Genomic DNA, 27031 nt, shown 5'->3' on the forward strand with positions numbered 1-27031 from the left:
CAGAAAGTGGATGTATGCAAACACTGCATGAAATCTTGGTTTATGTCTGTTGCCAATAACAGTTATCCTCAAATGGAGTATAACACAAGATTAATTTCACACTGTTTCACTGATTGTCTCTAACACTCTGAACATTTTGTTTCCAATGAGAACGTATATGTTTTCTGTTAACACTGGACGTAAGAAATTATTGCAAACGCACACTGTTTGTGCTGATTCTACCTATACATCACTGAAACAAAACTGAAAACTTCTTCAGAAAAACAGCAGAAAAGTCACCTGATGACTCTTTGGAGGTAATTTCACATACATTGCCAAGGAGAGGGCGACACATGCACACATGTGATCTAAAGATAAAGCTATACATTTTGCAGCACATTGTGGCCGTACATACGATTCCTGAGCAGTGACATGTATCGCCAAGTTGCCTTAACAATCAACAGTACTCACAGCTGGGAATTATAAAATAAAACATTCTACGTGGAAGTGCAGATACTGTGTGGGATAATTATTTTTATTTGCACACAGTGAGCTCAATCAGAGGACAGCACACATTTTTGACACAAAACAGTAATCTCAGCGACTCCGTGAGAGAAAGTAGCTGCTCAGATGCAGAAATAATTGTGTGACATGTCACCAGCTTGTCTTACAGATGCACTGTATCTAAACTATAGACAGAAACAACCGAAACTTGTAAAGAAAAGACTATGTTGAATTAGTTTACAGTTCTGAGTTTAGATACAATACACAGAGTCAAGAAAATGTTAAAATGTAAACATGCTTACTTGCATTTTGTGAAGGTACTGCGAATGGAGGTTTAACACTGTGTAACAGCAACACAAGTACAGACAGACCACAGGTCTGAGAAGAACAAAGGGGGGCTGTCCAGAAAAAAAGATAAGGAAGAGCTAAATTAATATTCTATGTTACTGACAACCAACGAACTCACTATCCCATCAACACTTAGTATCCAGCTGGTGTGTGTATTGTGGAACATAGCTTGTGTGCCTAGGAACAGTAACAATAACAATTCTACTGTGCTGCTATTAGGTATCTAAGTTTATTACGGAAGAAGTCAAATATTAAGGTAAGGTCAGCAGTGTCTACGTCATACTAAAACTTGAAACTACACATCTGACACTAACAGCAGCTGACTAGTACACATGTAACTGATAGGAAGATTGCTACAGAAGTCTTCTTATTCATTACATGGAATTATCTTAGATAATTTGTAGCATCCCCCTAAAAAAAAAAAAAAAAAAACATTAAATGTACATAAATTGTTTAAGGTTCTTGATTGTACTCATTTTATCCAGATAAACTGAGTGGCTATTCATTCTTTGAGTTCCTTATTGAATAAACTAGGAGGTTTAATGTGTTTTATAATGAAAGGTAGAATACTCAACAGTACAAAATATAATTTCTCACACTGTCAGCACAAGAGAGCAGAGGCAAGGAGGGTATTCCTTATACTATGTGCGCTTTCATGTTACGCCTATAACACTAAAAATTGGAAGACAAAGACATATTTTTGACGAAATAAGAAAATTAAATCATTTCAGTATCTTAAGTTTATAGGTTATTATGTCCCAATTGCACAAGAACTTGCCATTACTTTATACAGGTTTTAAAAATGAATGAATGTGGAGCATAAAATTCTCATGGTTACGGTGCTAAAAGTACATATTATGCACGATTAACTTGCCTTTTAACATGTATGAGATCAATTTTCACCTTGTTTATATTTACAGTCTCTTCCAACACTTACGGCACCCTTCCACAACAATTGTTTTTATCATTCTACCTAGATTCCGTTGCTGATCTCTACCTACCTAAAATGCCCTGAATTCTTGGCTACAATGACTGATTTTGCAGTTGGATATTTTGTCTATAATTAGATGATTTTTCTGTGTCCTAAATGAAGCAAATAATAGGGGAATTATCTGTCTCTGCAAACGATTAAACAATGCACCACAACAATAATGTCTTCCAAAGAGCTGTTGCCACCTCCAATGTAATGAGGTTTCATATTTTGTGTCAGTACATGTGGTAGAAAGGAAAAGATCATCCACATATGTACATTCTCCATGCTGCACCTTCCTTCAAACAATTGAAAATCACTTCATACTGTTCACGGCCTTACCTTTGCCTTGTAAGAGAAAGAAAGTGATAATGTTTCTATACAGTACCTTCAAACATTCAATTTCACATCTTCCTTCAGCAATAGTTATTGTCCGCATGTAACCATTTTTAGAAGGATTATACATCATATCACAGTTCCAGCTGTACTACTGATGAAAAAATTCATTGTACAAGTAGCCTCCAAAGCTTTACCCACTCACAGAATTTTTATGTCAGTCTGTATTCATGTAAATTACATTGCCTCTTTGAATAGCAGGTAAATAAAAATTGCTGAACAACGTGGCATTTGTGTCGAGCAAGGGAATCCATTCCTGATTATCGGACAATAGTGCTGATGACTAGGTGGTGAATGAGTTTAAGTAATATGTGCTGTGTGCAGGCAGAAAGTGATCAGTGCATAAAAAGTCCATTTGAGCCATAAGGTACGAAGCCTCCATTAAAAGTGCTTACAAACTGAAAATGTTTTATAGCTGCATTACATATTTGAAGACACTAACAAATCCAAAAATTCGTAAGTTGTTTGCTATATTTGATGATCCATTGGATTATTTAACAGCAAACAGCTGGTATAATGGTAATAGTTTTGACAATGGTACCAGTTTCAGGGCTCTCAAACAATTTCCACCATCAAAACCATTACTACCAGGTGATGCAAGCTGTAGGACTGTAGCTGCCAATGTAAAACATCTTCCTCACAAACGATTGTTTCCATCTATGAAAGTGACATCAGATACATTTAGGAAAAACTCCATCCATTATCCTACAGTAGACAGCATACAAAAATTAATGTCTGGTCGTTTCTCTGAACTCCAAGCTCTGGCTAACTTCTCTAAATTGTTCCTTTCTTCATGTGTTTTCCAGAATACTTTCCTCTCTTCTCCTCATGTCATTCCAAGTGTGTGCACGTACACATTTTTTCTAACTTACAAGTGACTGAAGTAAAAAGGTATCACAGTGTTACAGCAAGGCTGCCTACTGAAGAAACAGATACAGTATAACCTACTGAAAAAACATAGCCACAGTATAAACCCGCTTTTATATTCTCGGAATTAATGTTTTTCTGCCATTTATGGCATATTTTTCTCTCCGCCATCAAATTTCCTAAGTCCACAACGTTAATTCGCACCAGATTTTGTTTTAATATACCATCCTTTTCCTGCGATTTATGCATTAAGAAAAGATGTTCGTGGAGAAAAAACTGATACGAGGGTGAGTCAAATGAAAACCTTAAATTTGTAACAACAATTGAAATTTTGCACTGTTATAGTGCAAGTTGTTAAATGTGCTACGAACAGCGTGCAGAATGCCCTGTAGGTGGCAGCATAGTGAAGATGCACACATACCGTTGCAGTATTAGTATAAAAATGGGCGCCCCACTCAATACTTGCACCAGGGAAGAACAGTGTTCTGTTATTTGGTTTTTGTGTAGTGAAGGTGAAACCTATTGAAATTCGTTGACGAATGAAGGTTCAGTACAGTGATTCATGTTTGTCACAGCAGCAAGTCTACGAATGGAGTAGGAAGTTTGCAAATGGTGTGACTTCAGTGGAAGATGCTCCTCGTCCAAGTCAGGCACAACGAGTTGTGACTCCACAGAGCATTGCAGCAGTTGAAGCCGTAGTGAAGGAAAACCGCCGAGTGACACTGAATGACATGGCAGCATATTTACAGATTACTCATGGGACAGCACACCACATTGTGCATGATGTGCTCCAGTTTCACAAAGCATCTGCAAGATGGGTGCTACGGCAGTTGACTCCTGAAATGACAGAACGACTTGTTGATGCTTGTGAAGAACTTCTTCAGTGCTTCGAACGAGAAGGTGATGGCTTCCTTGCAAGAATCGTTACTGGGGATGAAACTTGGGTTCACTTCCACCAACCGGAAACAAAGAGCGATCAAGGAATGGCACTATTCATCACCGCGAAGTGATTTCCACATGTTTGGACCACTCAAAGACGCAATGGGACGAAAAAAGTTCCATTCTGATGAAGAGGTATGCCACGCGGTGTATGAGAGGTTGCGCAGACTACCAAAACAATTTTTTTTCTACAGAAATTTATGCACTCTGTGATTGCTCGAGGAATTGCATTGAGCATGGGGGAGATTATGTTGAAAAGAGATACAGCTTTGTACCACTTTTGCACGATAAAAAATATTTTTAAAAATATTTAAGGTTGTAATTTGACTCATCCTCGTATATGACACAGGCATGCACCAGGCCTTCAGGTAATGTTTACAAATTTATAGACATGAACAAGTACGTAATGAGAATTGTGATGCCTATTACGTATCGTATCGTACATAAAACACACAAATACAAGATGGGATCCTATACTTAACTTTTCCTGCTTAAAAAGATATTTCCCACATTTACATTACAATTTTACAGTCTCTTGAAAAATGTAAAAGTGGGGTTTCACTGTGCATTGTGAAGGCCTTCCCAGATGTAGTTGAATTCAACAACAAAAACTTCCAAAATGAGACTGTATAATGATATAGAATGATTTTCTGATCAATATGTGCAATGGAGGCTAACATTATGGAACCACACAATACCTAACACAATTTCATTGAATTAAAGAGCAATTGCCTAACTGGTTTTGCTCATAGTGCCTACACTCAATAGCACTTCTGTGCAATTCAGTGGAAACGTGCTAATAATATTTACTGCAGTGACATTACCGTGACAGTTCATTTAATAAATGTAAGCACTAACTCCAATGATAAAATTATATCTGCCTCACTTGATAAAGACTCTACAACAGCCTTATACACAGAATGGCAACGAAGTGCATGTTAAGGTTCTTTAAAGCTGACATTAGACCTTCTTTCAGGTAAATGTTAAATTTTTTGGGGGGGACAAATTTGATATAAAACTTTTCTAGAAAGCTGGGATGATAGGATAGGAATGAAATGACCAGAAATTTGAAGACTGTTGTGCAAACGTTGCACTATCTCAAAAATGTCATGCTGACTTTTATTAAGAAATGCCAAGTATTTTATTAATCATGAACACTCTCATCACAAAACAAGATTTTTTTTAATACCAGAATGATACAAATATATGCTTATGGGGAAAATTGAACCCTAGTGAACATAAATGGCACTTCTGCATACGAAAAACTTTGAGAAGTAAATAAAAATAAGACTGTGAATATCACAGTAACATACAGTCTTGGCCATAAACAAGCTGCTTATGGCTGCGTAATAGCTAGCGAAATAGTTCAGTCTAAAACATTTATATGTACAAATATTTCTGCAACAGACATAACATACTTTCTTTATAAATAATTTGTACAACAATAAAAAAGCAAAAATACTATTTGAGGCTACGTAACATTCTACTGCAGAAGAAGATGCAGAAAATTTAGTGCTTTTCAGAGATCTCACATACAGTAAAACCACGATTTTATGCTCTCTACAAATGTCAATGAAAACGGGTCAAATGTAGGAACTGAAAGGTTTTAAAAAAATGAGATTTATGAGAAACAATCAGTGCATGATGTTTAAAGAGCACAGATACCATACTGAAGCTGATATGTAAAATCGGGGTTTTACCGTATCATCCAGTAGTGTGTGTTATGCATGCAAAACCGAATAGAACAATAAATCCAAGTCAGCAGTTGTTCAGCATTTGTAATTTCTGTATTACATGTGCAGCTTCTTTATAAATTTTCTTTTACAGATAAAAATATGGCGATTTATACTTTTTCTATCATCTATCAGAAGGAATGCAAAATGGCAAGCCACAAGAACATCTAGAATAAAAATTTAAGAAACTGTCAAAAACAAAATTACAAAATAAATTCAATTTTAATCATAAACTGAACAACATTATGGTAACTTTCACAAAAATTAAACGATTTCAATGATTTTCTTGTAACAATATATGTTATTAGAATATTGGTATCCATTGGTGAGACACATAAATGGCTCTGCACTGTTAGCACAGAATACCACAGGAACATTTCCATCAAAACTTCAGGCATCTGCTGTATAAAGGCACTCTAAGAGAAAACGCTACGATAACAGCATTCCTCTTCACAAAAATGAATTTCTCAAGTGACTGAAGACTTTCTGAACATGCCATCTGCAGTTTTGAATGAAAAGTTATTTCCTAATTCTGAGCATAACTGCGAAAGCACACAGTACAGGTACAATGTTTGCAATACTGTAGTCTCCGACAATTGGCAGTGATAGTTTATTAACAATGACTAATAAAACTATTGCTTGAATGCTTTCAGAATTACATATATTAGCTTCTTATCAAATGTTAGACCAAAGATACAAAGTATTTTTGGAAGCTTTAAGTGAGCAAACTTGTAAATGTTGAATCCTAAGCATCAGAATCCAATCTCTCTTTCTGAAAATAAAGTTGGTGAGGGAAATGACTATAGGAAAAATCCTTGGGGATTCTCATTATCTTGGTATTGGGCCATGGTTCAAACCATGTTTCTGTGATGGATGTTTGGTCTCCTGATGTTGAAGACATCAGATGTTGTAAAGACTCAGATAGTAGTTTCAAATTCAAACAAGCTCAGCAAGTGTGTGTGTGTGTGTGTGTGTGTGTGTGTCCACACAACAGTCGGATTGTAACATCGTCGTGCCACTTTCTAAGATTACAGAGTTGTGCTGGCGGGTGCTGTGAAGATTGTAGTGCAGAAGAGTTGGCACCGGTTTTTTCTTTATTTGAAGAGTAATTGTCGTCTGGATGACGAAGATAAAGCGACAATAGCAGCCTAAGCACTGGGACCGGGGGACTGTCAAATTTGTTTCTCAGATGGTACTGTTTCATCAAGGTCCAGTCATTACTATGCTATGTTATATGGGGAGGCCATAGAAATTCAAAAGCACTTAGACAACTTTCACTAAAAAGGAGGACTGAAATTAAGAGTGTTGTAGCTCTTAGCACTAAAGAAACAAACAGCACCAACTCTTCCACGACTCTGCGGTCTATGGCAGTGGTTTGATGAAAACACAAATTGACCAATGCGTGGAGACGTAGAAACAGTTCGGTTCACTTAGCTTGTTTGACTTCCCAACTATTATGTGAGTTTTTATAGCTGCCAATTATATCTCCAGCATTAGTGAGTAACAGTGCCTGTGGAAGCCTACACCGTCCGATTAAAGGAAAGAAGTCAGCTGCCTAAACCAATCGTCGACTTTTCGGGTAACTTTCTCACACCTGCTTTCCATTTCTCACCGTCCCCTCCACTGGATCTGGAGAGATGATCTCACTCTGATAACTCAAAGTTTGACAATTTACTGTAAATCTTTCTCCATATCACTATCACCATCTTCATAAAAACTATTACAACTTCCTTTGTATGCACCGCAGCTTATATACACCAAATTTCTGTGGCCTATAGATATTCTAAATCAGTCTAAGTACAATTTAAAAAAATTAAACATTATGCACAATATTAAACCCAACTCTGCACCACAATTTTTGTACATAATACATCTCTCAACCTGCAATAAAGGAATATGAGCATGTGCCCTGAGCGAACACCAAGTGTGCTGTAGTTGTGGATGTCTCAGTTCTTTCTAAAACAATAAATATGAACAGAAAAATTGTGACACCTACAATAGCAGCTGTAATGTTGTAAACATCAGAACTCAAGGGTAGCAGTTTTGTGTGTGTGTGTGTGTGTGTGTGTGTGTGTGTGTGTGTGTGTGTGTGTGTGTGTGTGTGTAAGAGAGAGAGAGAGAGAGAGAGAGAGAGAGAGAGAGAGAGAGAGAGAGATTACTATGAATTTTAATCAATCTTAGTGTATATAAAAGGGGAAAAAAGACTAATCAGAATGAATAATTCAAAATAATAATAATAATAAACAGTCTATCTGGACTGTTGTTGTCATTTTCTGTACAACCTCTGTGGAACAGTCAAGTAGTGGGAAGAGCACTCAGCAGTTTGATTAAGTCACAATGTGTGTGGAACACAGTAGCGTTTAGTGGCAAGACTTATCATTGTATGTAATCTGGCGTCATCCTTCCCACCCTTTGCAACTAGAGCGACTAGCCACCACTTCTACACGAATGGCTATTTGCGCCTGTAATTCTCACCGGCAGCTGCCGAAGCGACCGTCGTGGGGAGTCTCGTGATGGCGACCGACAGTGGCCTCACCAGGTCGGGGCGACACACCTGGCGAGCCGTGCCGCAGCCGGGTGCGGATCCCGATCCGGGCGTCACCGACTGCTCGTACTTGAACAGCACCTTCTCATCCTTCGGTTTGACACTGACCTTTGTCAGCGTACACGACGGCAGAGGCGCGCCTTCGGCTGCCGCGTACAGTGTTACCGACTGCTCCCGCTTCCTGTCGCTCTTCTCCTGCCCCGGGAGAACACACTCTCTCCCACCAGCGCACCGTTCCCCTTTCACCTTAACGGCACCGTCGGGAGGTGTCGACACGGCTGCCTGGTCGTTTCCCAATTTCTCTTCACTTTTGGGGTTGTCACCTATAAAAAGATGAAACAGTTTGACTATAAGCTACTGTGAGTGCTTCTCCCCTTTTCTCAAACAACTGCACATCAAAATAACAATTCACACACACACATAAAAAATCATTTATCAGCAAAAAATAAATTAAAAATTTGATCATTTTGGGTTAGGCTTTACTGTGAATGTTACTGATGTCAAATTAAACAAGTAGTTTACCGTTACCAGAAAAAAAAAATATATATATATATATATATATATATATATATATATATATATATATATATATATATATATATATATATATATATCAAAAGTAGATTATATATACCAGTAAGAAAATTAAGCTGTATAAACTTGAAAAGAGTGACAGTGTATCACTTGAAATATTTAGTCCAGTGTATCACTTGAAATATTTAGTCCTGCAAGTATTCACAAACTCAAAGATCTCGGCGATCCTTTAAAACTTATTCCAAAATAAGTAATGTTCTTATGCCATGTACTCTTTGCACTAGGAAATAATGTTTTGCTATACAGTATGTTCCTTACACCTAGAAGTTTCCAAACACCACTCTTTGTCTACAAAATATGCAAATTTACATGTGACATTTTAACAACAGAGAAAGGAGCCTGTGACCACTGGAGGTATTCTAATTAAGTTGCTTTATTTTCGCCTTTAGACATATGCTTAGTTTTTAGTCAAAAACCTCCAAAAGAACCATGTTCTGAAATAGTGTTTTTGTTTCTCCACTAAACAGTACCACAAGTTAGCCCAAAATCTTAACACAACATGCACATCATACAAACATGTAAATCCACCTGATGGTGGGAGGTTTAAACTTTTGGAATGTGTTGTGGATATAAATAAATAGTGACATAACAGTAAACTTCTTCTTTCATTCAAAACTTAAAATTATTTTTGAAAGAGCTAACTAATCAAACTACCCAGCTTCTGGGCCAGGCAGCTAAATTAGGATTATTGTTCTTCATTAAAATCAGCAAGAGCTCACACACGGATAACATTAAGAAGAGTAAAAGTTCAGAAAGCAGAGAGAGAAGAACTACAAGAACTCTAATCCAATACAATGGAAAGGTGTGCAAATTCACTACAAACATCTAAATTGGGAATCTTTCATTTGATGCAAAAATTTAGACATTACCAGTCAGTGAAGTGATGCAATGTCTGCATACAGACAATCTTACATCACAAGAACAGGACCACTTATGAGGCTGGACTTTTGAGGATGAAAGAATCATTGGAAGATTTTGGTACCCCAAAGAACAGGAGTTGGTTCACATAGAATATGAACAACATCAGTGAAAACGTCTGGGCTGACAAGGAGAGGACCCCAGTGGTGGGTTTGACTTCTTGAAACCAACTATGCAATTAGGTAGGTGGACCCCCATTTGCGAGTAATTGAGGAAAAATATTTCGGAATTTCACATGCATAGCATAATGGTTATAGAGCAAGCCTCAAATGTGGGAGATTGTGTATTTAAATCTCTTGATGTACTTAACCTAAGTGAGAGTTTCATATTTTCTACGATATGATTGGAGGTCTCACCTCAAGATGATATAATGCGTAGGCCTATACGATTTCGAAACACAAATTGTTTCACCGTTTTGAAACATTACATTGTTCTACTTCATTTGTTTCGAAACTGCTACGTGTGAAATTTTTTATTTTTAAATCTTCATTGAAATTACTGTGATATTATCTTTATCCCATCAATTGGTTTATATATAATTTATTTCTTATCCTCTCTCACATCATTTTAATCACTCTATTAACTTTTTCAATTGCACTCATCTTGTCTTTCTACATTCTTTTCCCACATGGAATCTTCGTGCACGTGATTTTAATTATTTTCAAATATTAACATCGGTTTAATTTCTTCCATCTTATCATACCATATTTTCATGCATGTTATTGCATTCATTATTTCTATTCCTAATTTTGCTTTAACTCCTTTCTACTTATATTCCCTTCTTTTGTTGAAATCTTCATCTACATAATTTTGCCTATAGTACAATAAGAATTTACTTTAAGTGTTTGTACGATGATTAACACCCACGAAAATGTACATTTTTAACAAAAATTACATTTTGGACACTACTGCACAGTCAGTATAATTTCAAGTGTTTAAATCTTACGACAGTTAAATAAAAATAATTAAGTTTACAAGCAGAAAGATTGCAACTGGAAAAAGATTGATGGGAAGAAAGAATGAGACCAACTGAAAAAATTTATAGGGTTATTAAAACGATGTAATAAAGGCATAGAAACAAAAAAGTTACATCTAAACCAATTAACTGAACTTATAATAATTATCAGAATCATTTCAATAAGGATTTAAAACAAAAAATTTCAAAATACCTGACTTTTGAAACCACATCTCACATACGAGGCTTCTACTATAATCAATACACTTCATAGCCTGCAAGGTGTGGAGTATCACGCAAAATTATGAATATTTTTAATATCAATTATTGGCAAACAAGAGCCCGTCAGAATGAATGGCAGGGTGTGATACCTGGGACCTTAACCTACAACACTGCACAGATGGTTTCAGAAAGTAGATCCCACGGCTGGGGACATCTTGTGAGAGGCCATTGCCTACATATAAAGATATTCCCAAATGTTTCAGCACCAATTGTGTGAGACCTTTTCAGTGGTAAAACATCAACAACACAGAGGGCTCGAGGGGACCTCAAACTTATACAATCACATAGGGGGCCATCACATTTATACAATCACATACGGGGCATCACCATCTGTTACGATACCCACTGCAAGGTTCCTTCTCGCTGACACTATCATTCTCGATTTGAAAGTCATCCACTGTTGTTCTGTCAATGGAAAGTCCAATCTGTACTTATATAAGTTAATACTTTCTTCTTTTCTACTGAAATGATTATGTTATTTGCAAAACTCAATGGCCACTGTACATGCCTCTCTTCGCGAACACACAGTAATGTGTCACATGTGCTGAAAACATCCATCGCACAGAATTTAATTTTGTGGTTTCTGCCTTGGTAAATGTGTTCAGCTACAGCCAATCTGTCAGTATGTCATATGTGATTTTGTGTTCTGCCAAGTGTTTGTTAATGAACTGCTGTCTACACTGTTCAAGAGGCACACACTGTCAACTGTGGGTACTTTGCTTCTCTAAAATACGGTCACATGTGGAGACACACTCAGTGATGGGAACGCAACTCAATGTGTCGCTGATACTTGCTTAGTTTTGCTGCCACAATTCCTACAATTATGTAGTTCTACGGTGCCTGCAGTCCTGAAATAGCTGTTGCTGTTTACAGAACTAGGAACAGGGAACAGTTAACTACAAGTGTCTGCAAAATACTTGCAATAACAATAACTTTTTGGGGCGGTGGGCGGGGGTTACAGGGGAGGCCCCCTCGAGCCCTCTGTGTTGTTGATGTTTTACCACTGAAAAGGTCTCACACAATTGGTGTTGAAACATTTGGGAATATTTTTATATGTAGGCAATGGCCTCTCACAAGATGTCCCCTATGTCATCCAATCTGTAAATTGAGAAAGCTGTGGGAAGCAGACAAGACATTTGGAAAGGAATTTAAAGTTCATGATCAGTTCCGCTGGGGCAGCTGTAGTGGGTGCACGAACGTTAGTGAGCGCTGCGCTACTGGTGTGCACAACTAAGGAGAGAGTGTGGACAGACTGTGCTGTGTACCAGACTGCAAAGTGTCGAACTGCTGTTTCTGCATTAACAGCAAACTGTCGTGTTACCTGGCACACAGCACGGCCGTGTTAAATAACGTAACAGCCAAGCATACAGGACAGAGTGAGTAGCCCAGGTTGCTGAAAGCACTAATGAGCGAGTGCAAGAACTATAGGAATAAGCTGACTGCAGTATAACCATTTCTCCCCTGAAATCCACTGCACTGCAAATCCGAAGTCGTCGTCAAGCCTGTGGACTCACACACTGTAATTGAGCTAAAAGCAGCAAATGTGGGCGACTACAAGATGCTAAAGAGCACTGCAGCTGCACACACTGCTGACATACCCGTCATAAAGGCGCTGCCATAACCCCGACTTATGAAGGCAACAGAGTCATTTCTGAGGGGACTGTCTGGGATCATCATTGAGAAACAATCCAAGAGTCCATCAGGATTCCACAATGCAGCAGTGAAGATGCACAACCGGATGAACAAGGAAAGGTTGAACAAGGAAAGATTGCCTCTCTTCACAGTCACTGTGTGAACGGCAAACGATGACACATACTCGGTGCGGACACTTCTAGGCTTCCCAGTCAAGGTGCAGGTTCTTCCTGTCAACCTGGACACTTCACTGTCATGCTACTGGGGCCAGGAAGAAAAGCATGTGGTGAAATACTGCTGCAAGATGCGTAAATGTGCAGGGAAGCACGACAGCCGCACCTGTACCACCAGCAGAGACGAACGACCGACCTGAGACCACTGCGGTGAACCAAACTGGCACGGCTGCCAGAATTCTGCTGAGTGCGGCAACATCAGTGAGAAGATGAGGAGACCAGCCAGTGTCTCTCAATGTTGGAAAAGTGAATGTCTGAGGCGCAGGAATGGTTAGATCGCATGGCCAACTGCCCACCCTGCCACTGAGAGTGATGGACTTTGAGGAGGAGGGGGGAGGGGGAGCTGCCAAGCAGGGTTAGTCGACCTCTTCACTCCAAAGAAGCACACCTTAAGTGGCTGTGACTTGAGCCAAGGGCAGTGCAAATGGATGTGCAGTCATTCAAGGCAATGGCCTCCCAGAAGAACACACCATGCAGACCCAAGGCATGCAAACCAATAGGCAGAAAAAGATGATGGCAAACCGTGTCACACAAACAACATACGTCGCCAGAGGAGACGCGGCGACAAGCACTGACAGGGAGGCACAAACCAAGGAGTCTGGCACCTGGCATGGAGATCTGATAAACAGGACACACTGGACTTGACAATTCCGAACTTGGAGGAACGAGCCGACGATCGACACAGCTGGCTGGAGATCTGGGCGAGGGTGGAAGGAAACTTGAGAAGAGGATGGAAGAAAGCCAGTGCTGCGGCAGCTCTTAACAGCACCAACAGCCGCCACTTTCGCAGGCCATAACTACCACAGAGTGTGATGCAGGAACTGGACCCGCTATACGGAGCTGGACAATGACACCACTGCAGACGAACCAATATGTACACAACCTAGTGCATCCCATGTGGACGTGCTAGAAAAAGTAAAAAGGTGGCAACACCAGCAACTCTGGCAGGGTTTTGCAGGTTTTAATCAGGTCATAAGATGAATTCCGGAGCTGTCCACAAAATTTCTGCAAATAAATTCCCAATTGGGAGAAATAAGACCCCTCCCCCCTTCTTTGCAAGAGAGAATACAGATGTGTCCAAATTATTAGACTAAACGATTATTTTTTATACTCAAGTTTTCTCGTGTAAAAATAGGAGAGAAAAGTGTAATAATTTATTTGTATTAATGGTTTGATTGATGTCAAGAAATTTCCCTTCCAAGCAACTCTTAAATCACCGATTTTTTTCACAGTGGGTAACATTTGTTATTTTTCATCCAAATCGTGTTGGTGTTAATTGTCTACGTATGTGCTTTGAAACAGTGTTTACAATAATGTTTTATGTTTCTGTAGTGTAGTTCAGCTTGTTATTTATTCTATCAACTCCTTGCTAGATTAACAAAACATTATATAATGTAGCTTGTGTACTTGCATGTTTTTAACTATAGGAATAAATCGTGGAGTTTCCAAGAAAGTAAGGTTATGGGGAAGACAATAGATGTTTCACCTCAGAAAGTTTCAGCTGTGGTAGCACTTCTTGCTGAAAATCATTACATACAGCAGGAAACTGCTGGCAGAACGACAATATCACAGAAAACTGTCAGCAGAGTCAAACTTTCAGTGCAGAAAGGTGGTGAATACAAGCCAAACAGGAAAGGAAAATGTGGATGTAAAGGGTAACTCAGTCCTAGAAAAATGAGAAGACTCACAAACATGGCAACAATGAACCGTAAGCTTACTTCTACAGACATGAGCCTTCAGACGAAAGGTTTGGGTATTGAAGTTTCACCTGTGACAGTGAGGAGAAGACTGTTTGAATGTGGTTTAACACCTGCCATGAAAACCAAAAGATTGCAGTGGGCTAAACAACCTGAGGAGTGGACAAGAGAGGAGTGGGCTAACGTACGTGCAACAATATGGTAAATTAAGTGGGTCTGATCTGTAAAGTTAGGGGTTTTGATTTGAAACTGTAATGTTTTATTGATACTGAAGAAATGCACATTTGATTTTGGGAGTGCAGAGGTCTCCTATGCTACTATTCCCAACTTTTCTAACTTGTAACCAAAGTGTTGCCAAAAACTTGGAAGAAAAGCAACTGAAAGTGTTGCCCTGGCCAGGGAATAGTCCTGATATGAACCAAATTGAAAATTTATGGGGCATTGTGAAACAGAGGATAAGGAAATCTGCAATTACCACCAAACAAGATCTCATGGAGAAACTAGAAGAATTCTGGTACCATGACAATGATATTAAAATGTCATGTAAAAATTTAATAAAAACTATGCTAAACAGCATAAAAATGTTGATTAAGAACAAAGGCATGCATACAAAGTATTTAATGTACACATATAATCTGTTTGTGGATGTAAATGTGTAATAAATGTAGAGTTTTGGAAAAAATGTCTTTAGTGTAGTAATTTGAACACATCTGTAAATAAATGAAATCAAATAAAACACCCTAAAACCAAAATGCTTGAGAGGAGAGGAAATAAAAACTCTGAAGTTTGTCAACGACATTGTAATTCTGCCAGAGACAGTGAAGGACTTGGAACAACAGTTAAATGAAGTGGACAATATCCTGACAGGACGACAGAAGATGAATATCAACAAAAGCAAAAAAGGGCAATGGAATGTAGTTTAATTTAATCAGGCAATGGTGTGGTGGTTAGATTAGTACACTAAAAGTAGTAACAAGTTTTGTTATTTGGGCAGTAAAATAAATGATTGTCTGATGCAGAGAGGATATTAAAAGTAGATTGGCAATGGCAAGAAAAGCAATTCTGAAGAAGAGAAATTTGTAAATATCATGAACTCTCGCTATAGATTTAAGTGACAGGAAGTCTTTTGTGAGGGAACCTGTCTGGTGTGTATCCTTGTATGGAGGTGAAACACAGACCCGGGGGGATTAAAATCTTAGATTGAGACCATCAAGATGAATACAGTAAGCAAGTTCAGAAGGATGTAGATTGCAGGAGATCAGGGGATAGGGAAGCACGGAGAGTTGCATAAAGCCAGTATTCAGGTTGAAGATGATGACGACAACAACAAAAACAACAGGTATGGGACTTCAATGCCATGCACAAATCACTAAGAAAGTTAAGTACATTTATTGTAAATATTCGAAGTTAATAAATAATATTTATGCTAGTGCTGCCATGTCACAGCAGTGTATGTTTAGATACTGATGGTGTTCGTATACCATCGCCTTACAGACAATAGCAGAAATTTAATTTTCTGCTACCATCAATGTTTGGGCTGAATTTAAACAACATTTTAAATAATAGCTGGTGTTATGGATCCAAAATTTTTCTATGCCTCTAGCCCTCAATGTGTTAAGTTTATAATGAATGTCAAACAATCAGATTTAAGAAATTCATCGTACATTCTCACACAAAACATAATTTATCTTGCGTAAAAGGGAACTTACTTTGAAGGTAACACTTCTCAAATCACCCTTTGCGAAATTTTCCCACGAACTGTTAAAGGCCCCACACACGTGTGACAGATAAAGCAATCTGTCAAATGGGGTATTGCTTGCAATTTTTTACTGTGACATGCCACACACTAGCAATTTGTCAAATAATTTCATTCAGTTATTATGAAGGTAACTGTGTTGAGAAGTCCTCCTATGGAAAATGAGCTGCTGTGTTTAGCAGTAGTTGCAACTGATTTCCATACCTCCAGGAATACTTGCGAAACATAAATTTAAAATAAACAAAAATTCTTTTGAAACACTTCTCTTGGGAACTGTTAAATTACTTTACAGAATATATTACATTTTGCAGTGACACCGAATGTGTTGTGTATATATTTCCAGTGTGCCAATACAAATCATTTTACATTTATTAGTCCTCAATTCCTTTTCATTCGTTTGTCTTATAAATGAACTTCTTCATGTATTTACACAATAAGTCTATAGAATGTTGTCAACAGCAGCACTAATGATTACCGTAACTCTTGTTATAAATTGTATAAAGGAGAGTTAGATTGTATTAAATGACATAACTATATAACAGATTTGTCCTGAACATATAATTAAAATTAACTCTTAGCACTACAGTAGGTACGACATTTGAAACTTAAGTGTTCTTCGGCCGACGTTCGTGTGATGATTTTGCTGACGTTTCGCCAGCACGAGTGGCTGGCATTGTCAAAGCTTCACCCTCCATTGCCGGAGGTGAACTGGAGCCGGGCTCGCGGGCGCAGACTATATGTACCTTGCGCGCCAACGTCCGAGGGCTTCTCCGCGGTCATTTCCGGTGCGTTTCTCCTCTTGCTACCTGCTACGGTCGTTCTCTGCAGTACGGGAAGCCAGGAGCCGTTTACCTTAAGGCTTTCTTCTTTCTTGTTGAAGCTGTTCCCGTGTTTGTGTATTTCTACAGCTTCTCTGTACAAGCGGGTGTGATAGTGCTTCTCTACAGCCAGAACTTCCGTGTCGGTGAATTTTATTACATGTACCTGGTCGGTCTCACTCAGTGCGTGTTCTGCCACGGCCGATTTTTCCACCTGTCCCAACCTGCAATGTCGCTTATGTTCTTTGATCCTGGTGTTGATTGATCTTCCAGTCATTCCGACATAAACTTTCCCGCATGTGCATGGTAAGCGGTATATTCCTGACATTGCAAGTGGGTCCCTTTTATCCTTTGCCGATCTAAGACATTCTTTGATCTTCCTTGTCGGTTAGAAAATTGTCTTTACGCCGTGCTTGTGTAATATACGGCCGATTCTGTCCGTCACTCTGGGAATGTATGGCAGAAAGGCCGTACCCGACATTTCTTTTCCTGGTTTCTTACTTCGCCGGTGGTTTGGCTCTGTTACACTTCTAATATCATTTGTGGAGTACCCATTGCTCCTCAGAACACTTTCCAGGTGTTGCATTTCGCGTTTAAGGTGCTGCGGCTCACATATTCGTGCTGCTCGCGTTACGAGCGTCTGAATCGTGCCTCTTTTCTGGCTCGGGTGGTGGTTTGACAGTTTGTGCAGATATCGGTCCGTGTGCGTCGGTTTTCGGTACACGCTATGTCCCAGGTTTTGGCCATCCCTTGTGACCAGCACATCTAGCACAGGTGGAAAAATCGGCCGTGGCAGAACACGCACTGAGTGAGACCGACCAGGTACATGTAATAAAATTCACCGACACGGAAGTTCTGGCTGTAGAGAAGCACTATCACACTCGCTTGTACAGAGAAGCTGTAGAAATACACAAACACGGGAACAGCTTCAACAAGAAAGAAGAAAGCCTTAAGGTAAACGGCTCCTGGCTTCCCGTACTGCAGAGAACGACCGTAGCAGGTAGCAAGAGGAGAAACGCACCGGAAATGACCGCGAAACGTCAGCAAAATCATCACACGAACGTCGGCCGAAGAACCCGAGACAGAAGCAAATAAGCAGTTTGTCAACAAGTGGCCACGAAAGTCTTAACAATTTTGTATTTGAAACTTAAATAATGCATAAAATTATTTCATAAAAAACTATGAATCATAAGAGGGAGGCCATGTGTCATGAATACGAACTTCCCATCAATTCTACTTCTGCAGCACAATCTTCAAAATGCTAACCACCGCAAAATCAGAGGCTGTACTTTTGTATTACTTCTTAATATAAATGGCAACTCTGGCTTCCACTTCACTTCCGAGAGTAGTTCGTGGTCCCAACAAAACTGCATAACCACACTTAATAAACAGAGAAATGAGTTGCAGCCATTTTGCGTGCATAAATTCACATGTGATCCATCAGATTGCCTGGGACTTCCACCAGTGATCAGCAACCAACCTTTGCTATACACCCACACACATGCAATCACCGAGAGTGATCTGTCACTCCCATGACAAGTCATTGCAATCCGTCAGTCGTGCATGGTGCCCTTCATATTTCTGAACACTTGTGACATCATGCTTGTCGAATGCATAGTTTTCATCCTAAAGCCTTTGAAACATTTTGTTGTCAGTAGACGCTTGTGTGGGCACTGTATTTTGTTGTTATTTATGTTTCATTGCTGCAGTAGCAGCCAACCAAACTAACAAAAATTAAACTCACGACTGAAACAATGAAAATTCCTGGAATTCTAAAAAAAATTGAGTGTTTTTTCCAGATGAAAATATTCCTGGGTTTTTCCCCATTGTCCCATAGCATATACATCCTGCTCAAACACAACTCCACATTTTACAATTGATAAAAGTTTCCAAAGTTAAGAATAATCAGTTTTTTTTCGTATAATAATAATAATAATAATAATAATAATAATAATAATAGTAGTAATAATCTCTTTTCTTTCTTTCTTTTTTCCAAATTACAATTCGAAACAATGCTCCTCATGTGTGAGATTGATGACATAAGTAACTTTTGCAATGTGCATTATTTCCAGTTTTGTAGGCAGGTGATTAATCCAGCAACAATAACATAAATGTGAGGGCTAATCAGCACCTTTAAAAGTAGCCATGAATACTGAAAACTGAATCTGCTTGAAATTCCTATCCAGTTTTGATCACAACACAATTGGTGACGCGTCACTCAACACATATAAAAACTTCAGATTCCAGAAAATGTAAAGTCTGCTTCCTTGATCTAGTGAGCTTATACAGTTGTATAATCATAAAAGGTGTGTGTGTGTGTGTGTGTGTGTGTGTGTGTGTGTGTGTGTGTGTGTGTGTGTGTCATGTAATTCAACACCATGTCCCATAATGTCCACAGCAGAAATAGACTGAAGAGACAAAGAAACTGGTACACCTGCCTAATAATGTGTAAGGCCCCCTGCATGGGCATGACTAATTTCTGAAGTAGTGCCGGCATATTGACTCCTGCAGGGTTGTCCTTACATCTGTAAGAGTACGAGTGGGTGCAGATCTCGTCTGAACAGCATGTTGCAAGGCATTCCAGATATGCTCATGTCTGGGGAGTTTGGTGGCCAGCAGAAGAGTTTAAACTCAGATGAGTGTTCCTGAAGCCACTCTGTAGCAACTCTGCACGTGTTGGACGTTGCACTGTCCTGTTGGAATTGCTTAAGTCCGTCGGAATGCAAAATGGACACGAATGGATGCAGGTAATCAGACATGATGCTTATGTACATGCCACCTGTCAGAGTCGATCTTGACGTATCAGGGGTCCCATATCACTCCAACTGCGCGCACCCCACACCATTACAGACCTCTATAAACTTGAACAGTCCCCTGCTGACATGCAGGTCCATGGATACATGAGGTTGTCTCCACACCCGTGCACATCCATCCTCTCAATACAATTTGAAATGAGACTTGTTCGAACAGGCAACACGTTTCCAGTCTTCAATAGTCCAATGTAGGTGCTGACAGGCCCAGGAGAGGCATAAAGCTTTGTGTCGTACAGTCATCAAGGGTACACTAGTTGGCCTTCGGCTCCGAAAGCTCAAATGATGATGTTTCATTGAATGGTTCGCACGCTGACGCTTCTTGATGGCCCAGCATTGACATATGCAGCAATTTCCAGAAGGGTTGCACTTCTCACACGCAGTACTAGATCCCTGACACACACAAAAAAAATATTCTGGGATCTCCTGGGTTAAATATAAATGAAAAACCTAGAAATGTCCCAACTTCAGGGAAGACAACGGTTAGCTAGGCCACATCTGCAGGGATAAAGTCATAAGGGCAACAAGCACAGGGTTTGACTACTAAATCGCAAAGACAAAAATAGAATTAACCCCTATGGTCAGAGGAAACCTCTAAATAAAAGCAGGAGAAAATTCAATCGAAGCAAATTAATAAAAAATACTGAATACCACATTAACTCTGGGGGAAGCGATCAAACACCAAATCACTACAAGAATTGACCGTCAAAAATTTTCTAGTAGAAGAATTAGCTCCAATTAATCCCACAGGGAAGAAACACTGCTGGCAGAATGAAGAAAACGATCAGGCTGTAAAGACAAGACACAAAGCTTGGATAAACCATCACGCCCAAGACCCAGAAGAAACAAATTTATAAATAATTTTAAAAAAGCATTCCATCCCTAAAATAATGAGACAAACAAAATGTAAACATTTTAAAAATATCTTACGCAGGATGGACAAAATTTTTAAGGAAAAGCAGTTGTGAGATCATTACAAAATGTTCAGCAATTACCTTTAAAAATATTAACCCCCAGCATTAATGCAGAGAGATAAATACGAAAAGTTAGCAAACTGTAACCAATAAAAGAGAGATATCTTCACACGGACAATTATAAATAGTGATCACCTGCTAGAAACATTTTCAGTAATTGTGAACATATCCATTTGAACCACTCCTGATCTCTCAGATCATCCAACAATCAGTGAGGTAGAACTCACAATCAGAGTGCTAAACAAGTACACAACATGCAGTGAAGCTTGGAACCATACAAAAATCAGGAAAAATGCAGGAAAACTGCAATACTAAATATTCACTAACATCTAGTTCAAATGTGGATCAGAGAGAAAATTTCAGAGCATTGGACCACAGGAATAATCCAATTATTTTTTAGAAAAAGGAGATAAAACCAGTCCACACAATTACAGAGGAATAATCCTTCCTGACTGCACATACAATTTTTTGCCATATAATTTACACCAAAATCAAAAATACACTGTAACAGTAAGTTGGAGAATACCAAGGAGTATTTTGCCCATACAAAAGCTGCCCAGACCAAAGTCTCCAGTCTGACACCAACAACCCAGTATTACAAGCACAGAAATAAAGAGCTCTTCATTTAATTAATAGCTTTCAAAAATGCATATAGCAGTATTCACACACCCAGACATCTAAAAATTGTCACATCATATTGCCTTCCTCCGAAATTAATGGAAAAAAACACCAAATTAAGTTTAAGAAATAGAAATTCCTACATGAAGTTCAGGGAAGACATTTCAAATGCTTTCAAGATAAGAACCAGTCTCAGATGAGGAGGTGGATTATCCACAATGCTTTTCAATGTAGTTTTTGATTGTGTAATGAAGATTTGGCAGAATGGAAACCTGTTACAATCAAAATTGGGTTTGTGGATGATTTAGTTCTCTTTAGCTCTTGACATGGAAGAAGTTCATCACCAGTCTCCAAAAAGTCACAAGGAACATTAATACAGAGAGTAAACAAAATGATATAATCTCAATTTCTAAACTTAACAATGTATAACATGAAACACTTTTCACTAGATACGAAGATCACACACTATAAAATTGTAACCCTACTGGCAGCCACTTATGCTTCAAACCCCTGTACCAACTTAAAAATGAAAGAAGAATCATCACAACTTGGAAAAAGAAAAAAATACAAAGTCAAAGTAATCTGGAGAATCATCTCCAATGACACTACACTATCAATCAAAAGTTTTCGAAGGCCATGTAAATGAGATTAAAAAAAAAAATAGCTAGTCATTAGATTCAAATATAAATCAGCTATGGCGTTTCCCCAGTGTAATGCTGAATATTATGTTTAAGAGTAGGGGGCCACGCTTTTAAAAATGAAGTCGTTCAAAACACAACTTTCCGCTGTTCAGGGTCCAAGCATTGCATGTCGTTAATTTCGTATTGTGGTGGTATAGTATAACATGTCCTCATAAGATGGCATCCATACGACGCCAACAAATCTGTAAACACATATGCAGATAAAAAAGGGGCATGTAGTTATGCATGAGATATCAAAGAGTGAACTTCAGTGAGTGCCCAGTGTAAACATCGATAATGGGACAAAGAAAGGAGCTTTGAACAGAGAAATGTTCTGCAATTGCATCTTTACATGCAGCCGGTCTTACTATGCAACAAATAGCACATCCAAATATTTCCTAGGGAAGTGTCGCAGAAGCATGTGTATACTCACCCCCCCCCCAAGAATATAGACCAAACTCGACAGGGTAGGCAAAAAGACACATCAAAAAGCGATGACAAATATATAGTAGTCGCAAGTAAATGTGATCGCTTCAAAGCAGCGCCAGTTTCAGCTATATAACTCTGCCACAATAGGGAAAAGCCAATAAGTACTGTGGAAAGACTTCTTAAGGCAGTGAACCTTAACGGGTGTGTGGAGGCTAAGAAAGAAATACTGATGGCTATTATTAGGCAGAAGAACCTACGCTGGGCAAGACAACATGGAAGTTGGACAGTATATCAGTGGGGGTGGGATTCATTTTTCACTGAAAAATCCAAATTTGAGGTCTCTTGGGAAAAAGCGATGCAAGTTTGTTCACCAGTCGCCTGGTGAACAAATGTGATTGTTACACCAATATGTATCTCCAACATTAAAGCTTGAAAGGGATTCCCTTATGGTCGGGGTATGTTTTGGAGGTTGTAAGACCTGTGATCTTGTACAAATGAAGAAACAGGATTACCATCGCATTCTACAGTATCAGCCAAAGCCACGTGGAAGATGACTGATTGGCAAGGGATTCGTCCTACAGCAAGTTAACGGCCCTAAACACACTTCAAAACTGTGTATACCATATTTGGCAAATTTACAAAAAAGAAGGAATTGAAAAATGTGATCTGGCTGCCAAATTCCCTGAATGTAATCCTATTGAACAGCCTTGGGACCAGACTACAAGAGGAATGGTGGCATATCACCGAGGAAACCCTGCTGAAGCTGACAGAAATAATGCCTCCTATATGCAGAGCAGTGATTGAAGCCAAAGGACGCTACTTTGAGGAGAGTAAAATTTGGCTGCATCTATTTAGTTTCAATAAAAGATCATTCCAAATTAAATTATGAGTATTTCTAACATTTCTGGTTCCAATTTCCATTTCTTTTCTCAAAATCACTAATTTGCAAAAACTTTTGAGCAATAGTGTAACTGCTGGGAGATTAGCTGAATCAAAAGTGCATTGAAAAGGAAAAGATTCTCATTTCTTTCATATCTTGCAAATGCAAGGACACAATTTTACAACAGCTTGTGACCAGAAATATTAGAACGAAGACTTAATGACAATGGATCTGAAGAATTCAGCAATATCTTAAAGCTGTTGGTCTCCAGGTAACAGATGCAGGAGAACAAAGTTAAAATTAATAATCTTCTTGAGAACCACAAATTTTCAGCAGAAATTACACACAGAACATCTACTGAGAAAATTGTGATCAGAAAAAAATTAAACAGTCGTGGGTAGATTGCAAATGCCAAACATTACAACTTCCAAAGAAAAATTGAGTATGAAATGACTCAAATGGTCCAATGGGTCCAATGTCACCAATAAAGTTAATAACGAAGAAGAGGAGGAGGAGGAGAAAATCTTGCACATTATCAATGAAGTCTGGCAATCCAAAATATGGTGACTGGCAGAAACCCAAAGTGATTTCCAGAAGTCGGTACTGACCCACTGACAAGTACAGGGATTTCATACAAGGATTTTAGAGAGAGAGAGGGGGGGGGGGGGGCTACAAGCAGTGATGCACGGAATATAAATAAGAACCACTAGTTTGTACTTAAACATTTCTTGCCTACAAGATTTGTGGCCAGTTCAAGCTCGTACCCACCAAATGATTACATCACCAGCCAGCTGATAAGAATGAAGGAATGTATAAGTCACAATCTTGCAGCAAGGCTATACTGGCAATTGTTGTGAGGAATTTAAGGTATTAACAGAAACCCTAAGGCAAGACAATTCAAATGGTTATCAAATGAAGGGTGTTGTGACATTTCTGAACACTGCTGCTTAAATGTGTGCTGGCAGTGTTTGGTGGCTGGAAAGCTTAAGACATCATTTTGAACGGTTATCAATATTCACAACAAACAAATGCAAACAGACTTACCTTTCTCGAGGATAACATTCTCCACAAAGTCATCCAGCACTTTTTGCAGTTCTATAAGCTTCTGCTGATCGGCGGGACTCAGATTCTTGCGGGCAGATATCGGTGGACGGACGGGCGGCCTCGGAGGCCGACCGGATGGGCCCACGCCGTTCAGCCTGCTGCCACGCTTACGTTGCTGCCGGTATGCTGTAGCACGTCTCCACTGCTTCGCGTCACCTATGTCGAGAGAGATAATAGATCTGTGAAGACCGTAACAAACCGGGGCACACTGAAATGGCATCTGTGTTTGAGTGGAAGCTCTGCTTTATCAAGTTTATAACCTAATCCCCACCTGCATCACTGTACTCATTTGATAGAATATTATTCTCACACAAACAATGTGTGCCTTCACTATATATAGCTGCCATCAACAATAAATACAGATATGGTCAGAATCAAATTTTCATTCTGCAGCAGGAAATATAAAAGGTACTACCCAAAATTTCTGAGAATATCCCTGTAAAACATCAGAAAACTTACATTAAGTCTTAATTTCAACCACCACCATCAAAGTAGTCCCCCACTCAGTTGTATAAAATGCTACCAGCCTCTTTCCCACCGTTGGAAGCAGTGCTAGAAGTCTGATGGTTGAATCGTATTCGAAAATTAGTTGAGATTCCACTCGAATCTGTTCTACGGAAACCAAATCCTGCCCTTCAATTTCAGGAGGAAGAAGAAATGCAAAGGACGAAATCAGGCAAGCAGGGTAGGCGAGGGACAGTTTGGTTATTTTTGCCAGGAATGTCCCCTACTGTGAGCGATATGTATGCAGGGTAAAGCCTAGTTTACACAACAGTGGCGTGAAGAGAGTTGCACGCAAATGGTTTCGTACACGTCTATAAACATACCGCCGGTAGTGTACACTTCAGTTTCATCATTTTTGAGAGCTGTATATTGTTAGCAACTGTACGAATAGTGGCGCCTGTACGAGCTGTGGCGGAGTTAACACTTCTTTGCGCAAAATCACTGCGTAAGACAAAAGTAAAGCCAAGGAACATGTTTGAGTTTATGACTGGATCAAGAATAGAAGTCAGCTCAGTTGCTCAGTAACCTAAGAGTTATTTAAATTATCTCAGAATGTCACCAGACCAATTCACATTTCTTTTAAATACAGTTAAAATGCAATAATGAAAAAACATACTGTAATGTGTGAAGAGAATGTGGATAGCGTAGTTTATCAGCCAAAGACATGGAGAAGCACAAATGCCAGGAGGCTGATACACGCAAAGATGCAAGCTGGCAGCAATAATTACTCAAAACAGGCCGCATTAAGAGGAGGATCATTTTCCATCTACTTTCTTACAGATGGAGCTGTACCTTGCCAAAATTTAAGAATTTAAAAATATATACCAATAGTAAAAATTGTGAATGTGAAGTACTGATGTGACTTTTCAAATAAATGAATATTGAGTGAAGAACACAGCTTGGCAGACCTGTGTTTTCTTTTCTCCTGTACATAATTTTCCTCAAAAAACAAACTGCCAACCTGAACCACAGATTTTCACCTTTTAGATGCAGGCAGTTCCAGCATGGGATTTTCGCCTTTTAGATGCAGGCAGTTCCAGCGTCAGATGTTATGCTTGCCTGTATTTTTCTTAGCTCATTTGTATAATACTCCTGACTGAATGTATTGTGTACCATAGCTCGCCATCGTCAGTTCTTCAAAGTTCACATCGCGTAGGACGGCCACAAATGCAGCAACAGGTTGCCTCCTGTTTTTGTAGTCAACATCACTGTAATTTCCCAAACACGTATGCATGGCATACATGCAAGAGCAGCATTTCTTCCATTCTGAATTGCGTATTTCAATTTGTTTACACTATACTGATACACCTAATCTCAGAAACTCATGCAAGTAGTGTCACCAAAATTGGAACGATACGAAACAACTTAGTTTCACCAACGAGTTGCGCAAATGAGCACTGCATATGCCAATTAGTCAGGTAGTGCAGTTGCATGCAAGCTAGTGCTGTCGTGTAAACTAGGCTTAATTGTCACAATGCAGCAACCAGTCCTTTTTCTTCCACGTTGTGACCCACTTGCTTCTAATATCTTCCCTCTGTCTTCTCAAAACAACATAGTATAACTTCCCTGCGACTGATCGACCCTATGGGTGAATTCCTTATGGAAAATTCAATGAAAGTCAAAAAGAGTCTCGAGTTTCAGCTCAATGTTGGTATGACTGCGGCACATTTTTCGAAGTGTTCCACTGCAACAATTGCTGTTTTGGATCTGGATCATAACAGTACACCTGTGATTTATCGGTAGTTAACAACACTGGACAGGAAATTTGGATAATCTGGAACTGTTATTTGCAGTTCAACACACAGGACCCCAACAGTCTCACTGGATGGCAATAAGGAACTAACTTTGCTGCAATTCGTCAGCAGA

General features: G+C 39.1%; 1 protein-coding gene across 30 annotated transcripts in view; it reads right to left on the reverse strand.

Moving 5' to 3' along the window:
- LOC126293757 (lysine-specific demethylase 4C-like) overlaps window positions 1–27031 on the reverse strand; it is a 332566-nt gene that overhangs the window by 181545 nt on the left and 123990 nt on the right. For all 30 annotated transcript variants that reach the window (XM_049987134.1, XM_049987126.1, XM_049987129.1 and 27 more), the window contains 2 exons: window positions 24602–24817; window positions 8212–8604 (listed from right to left, as the gene is read on the reverse strand). In XM_049987134.1, coding sequence (XP_049843091.1) covers window positions 8212–8604; window positions 24602–24817 — 609 coding nt within the window. The remainder of the gene's footprint in view (window positions 1–8211; window positions 8605–24601; window positions 24818–27031) is intronic.

This window comes from Schistocerca gregaria, chromosome 10 (genome assembly GCF_023897955.1).
Source record: "Schistocerca gregaria isolate iqSchGreg1 chromosome 10, iqSchGreg1.2, whole genome shotgun sequence".
In the NCBI taxonomy this organism is placed as follows: Eukaryota; Metazoa; Arthropoda; class Insecta; order Orthoptera; family Acrididae; genus Schistocerca; species Schistocerca gregaria.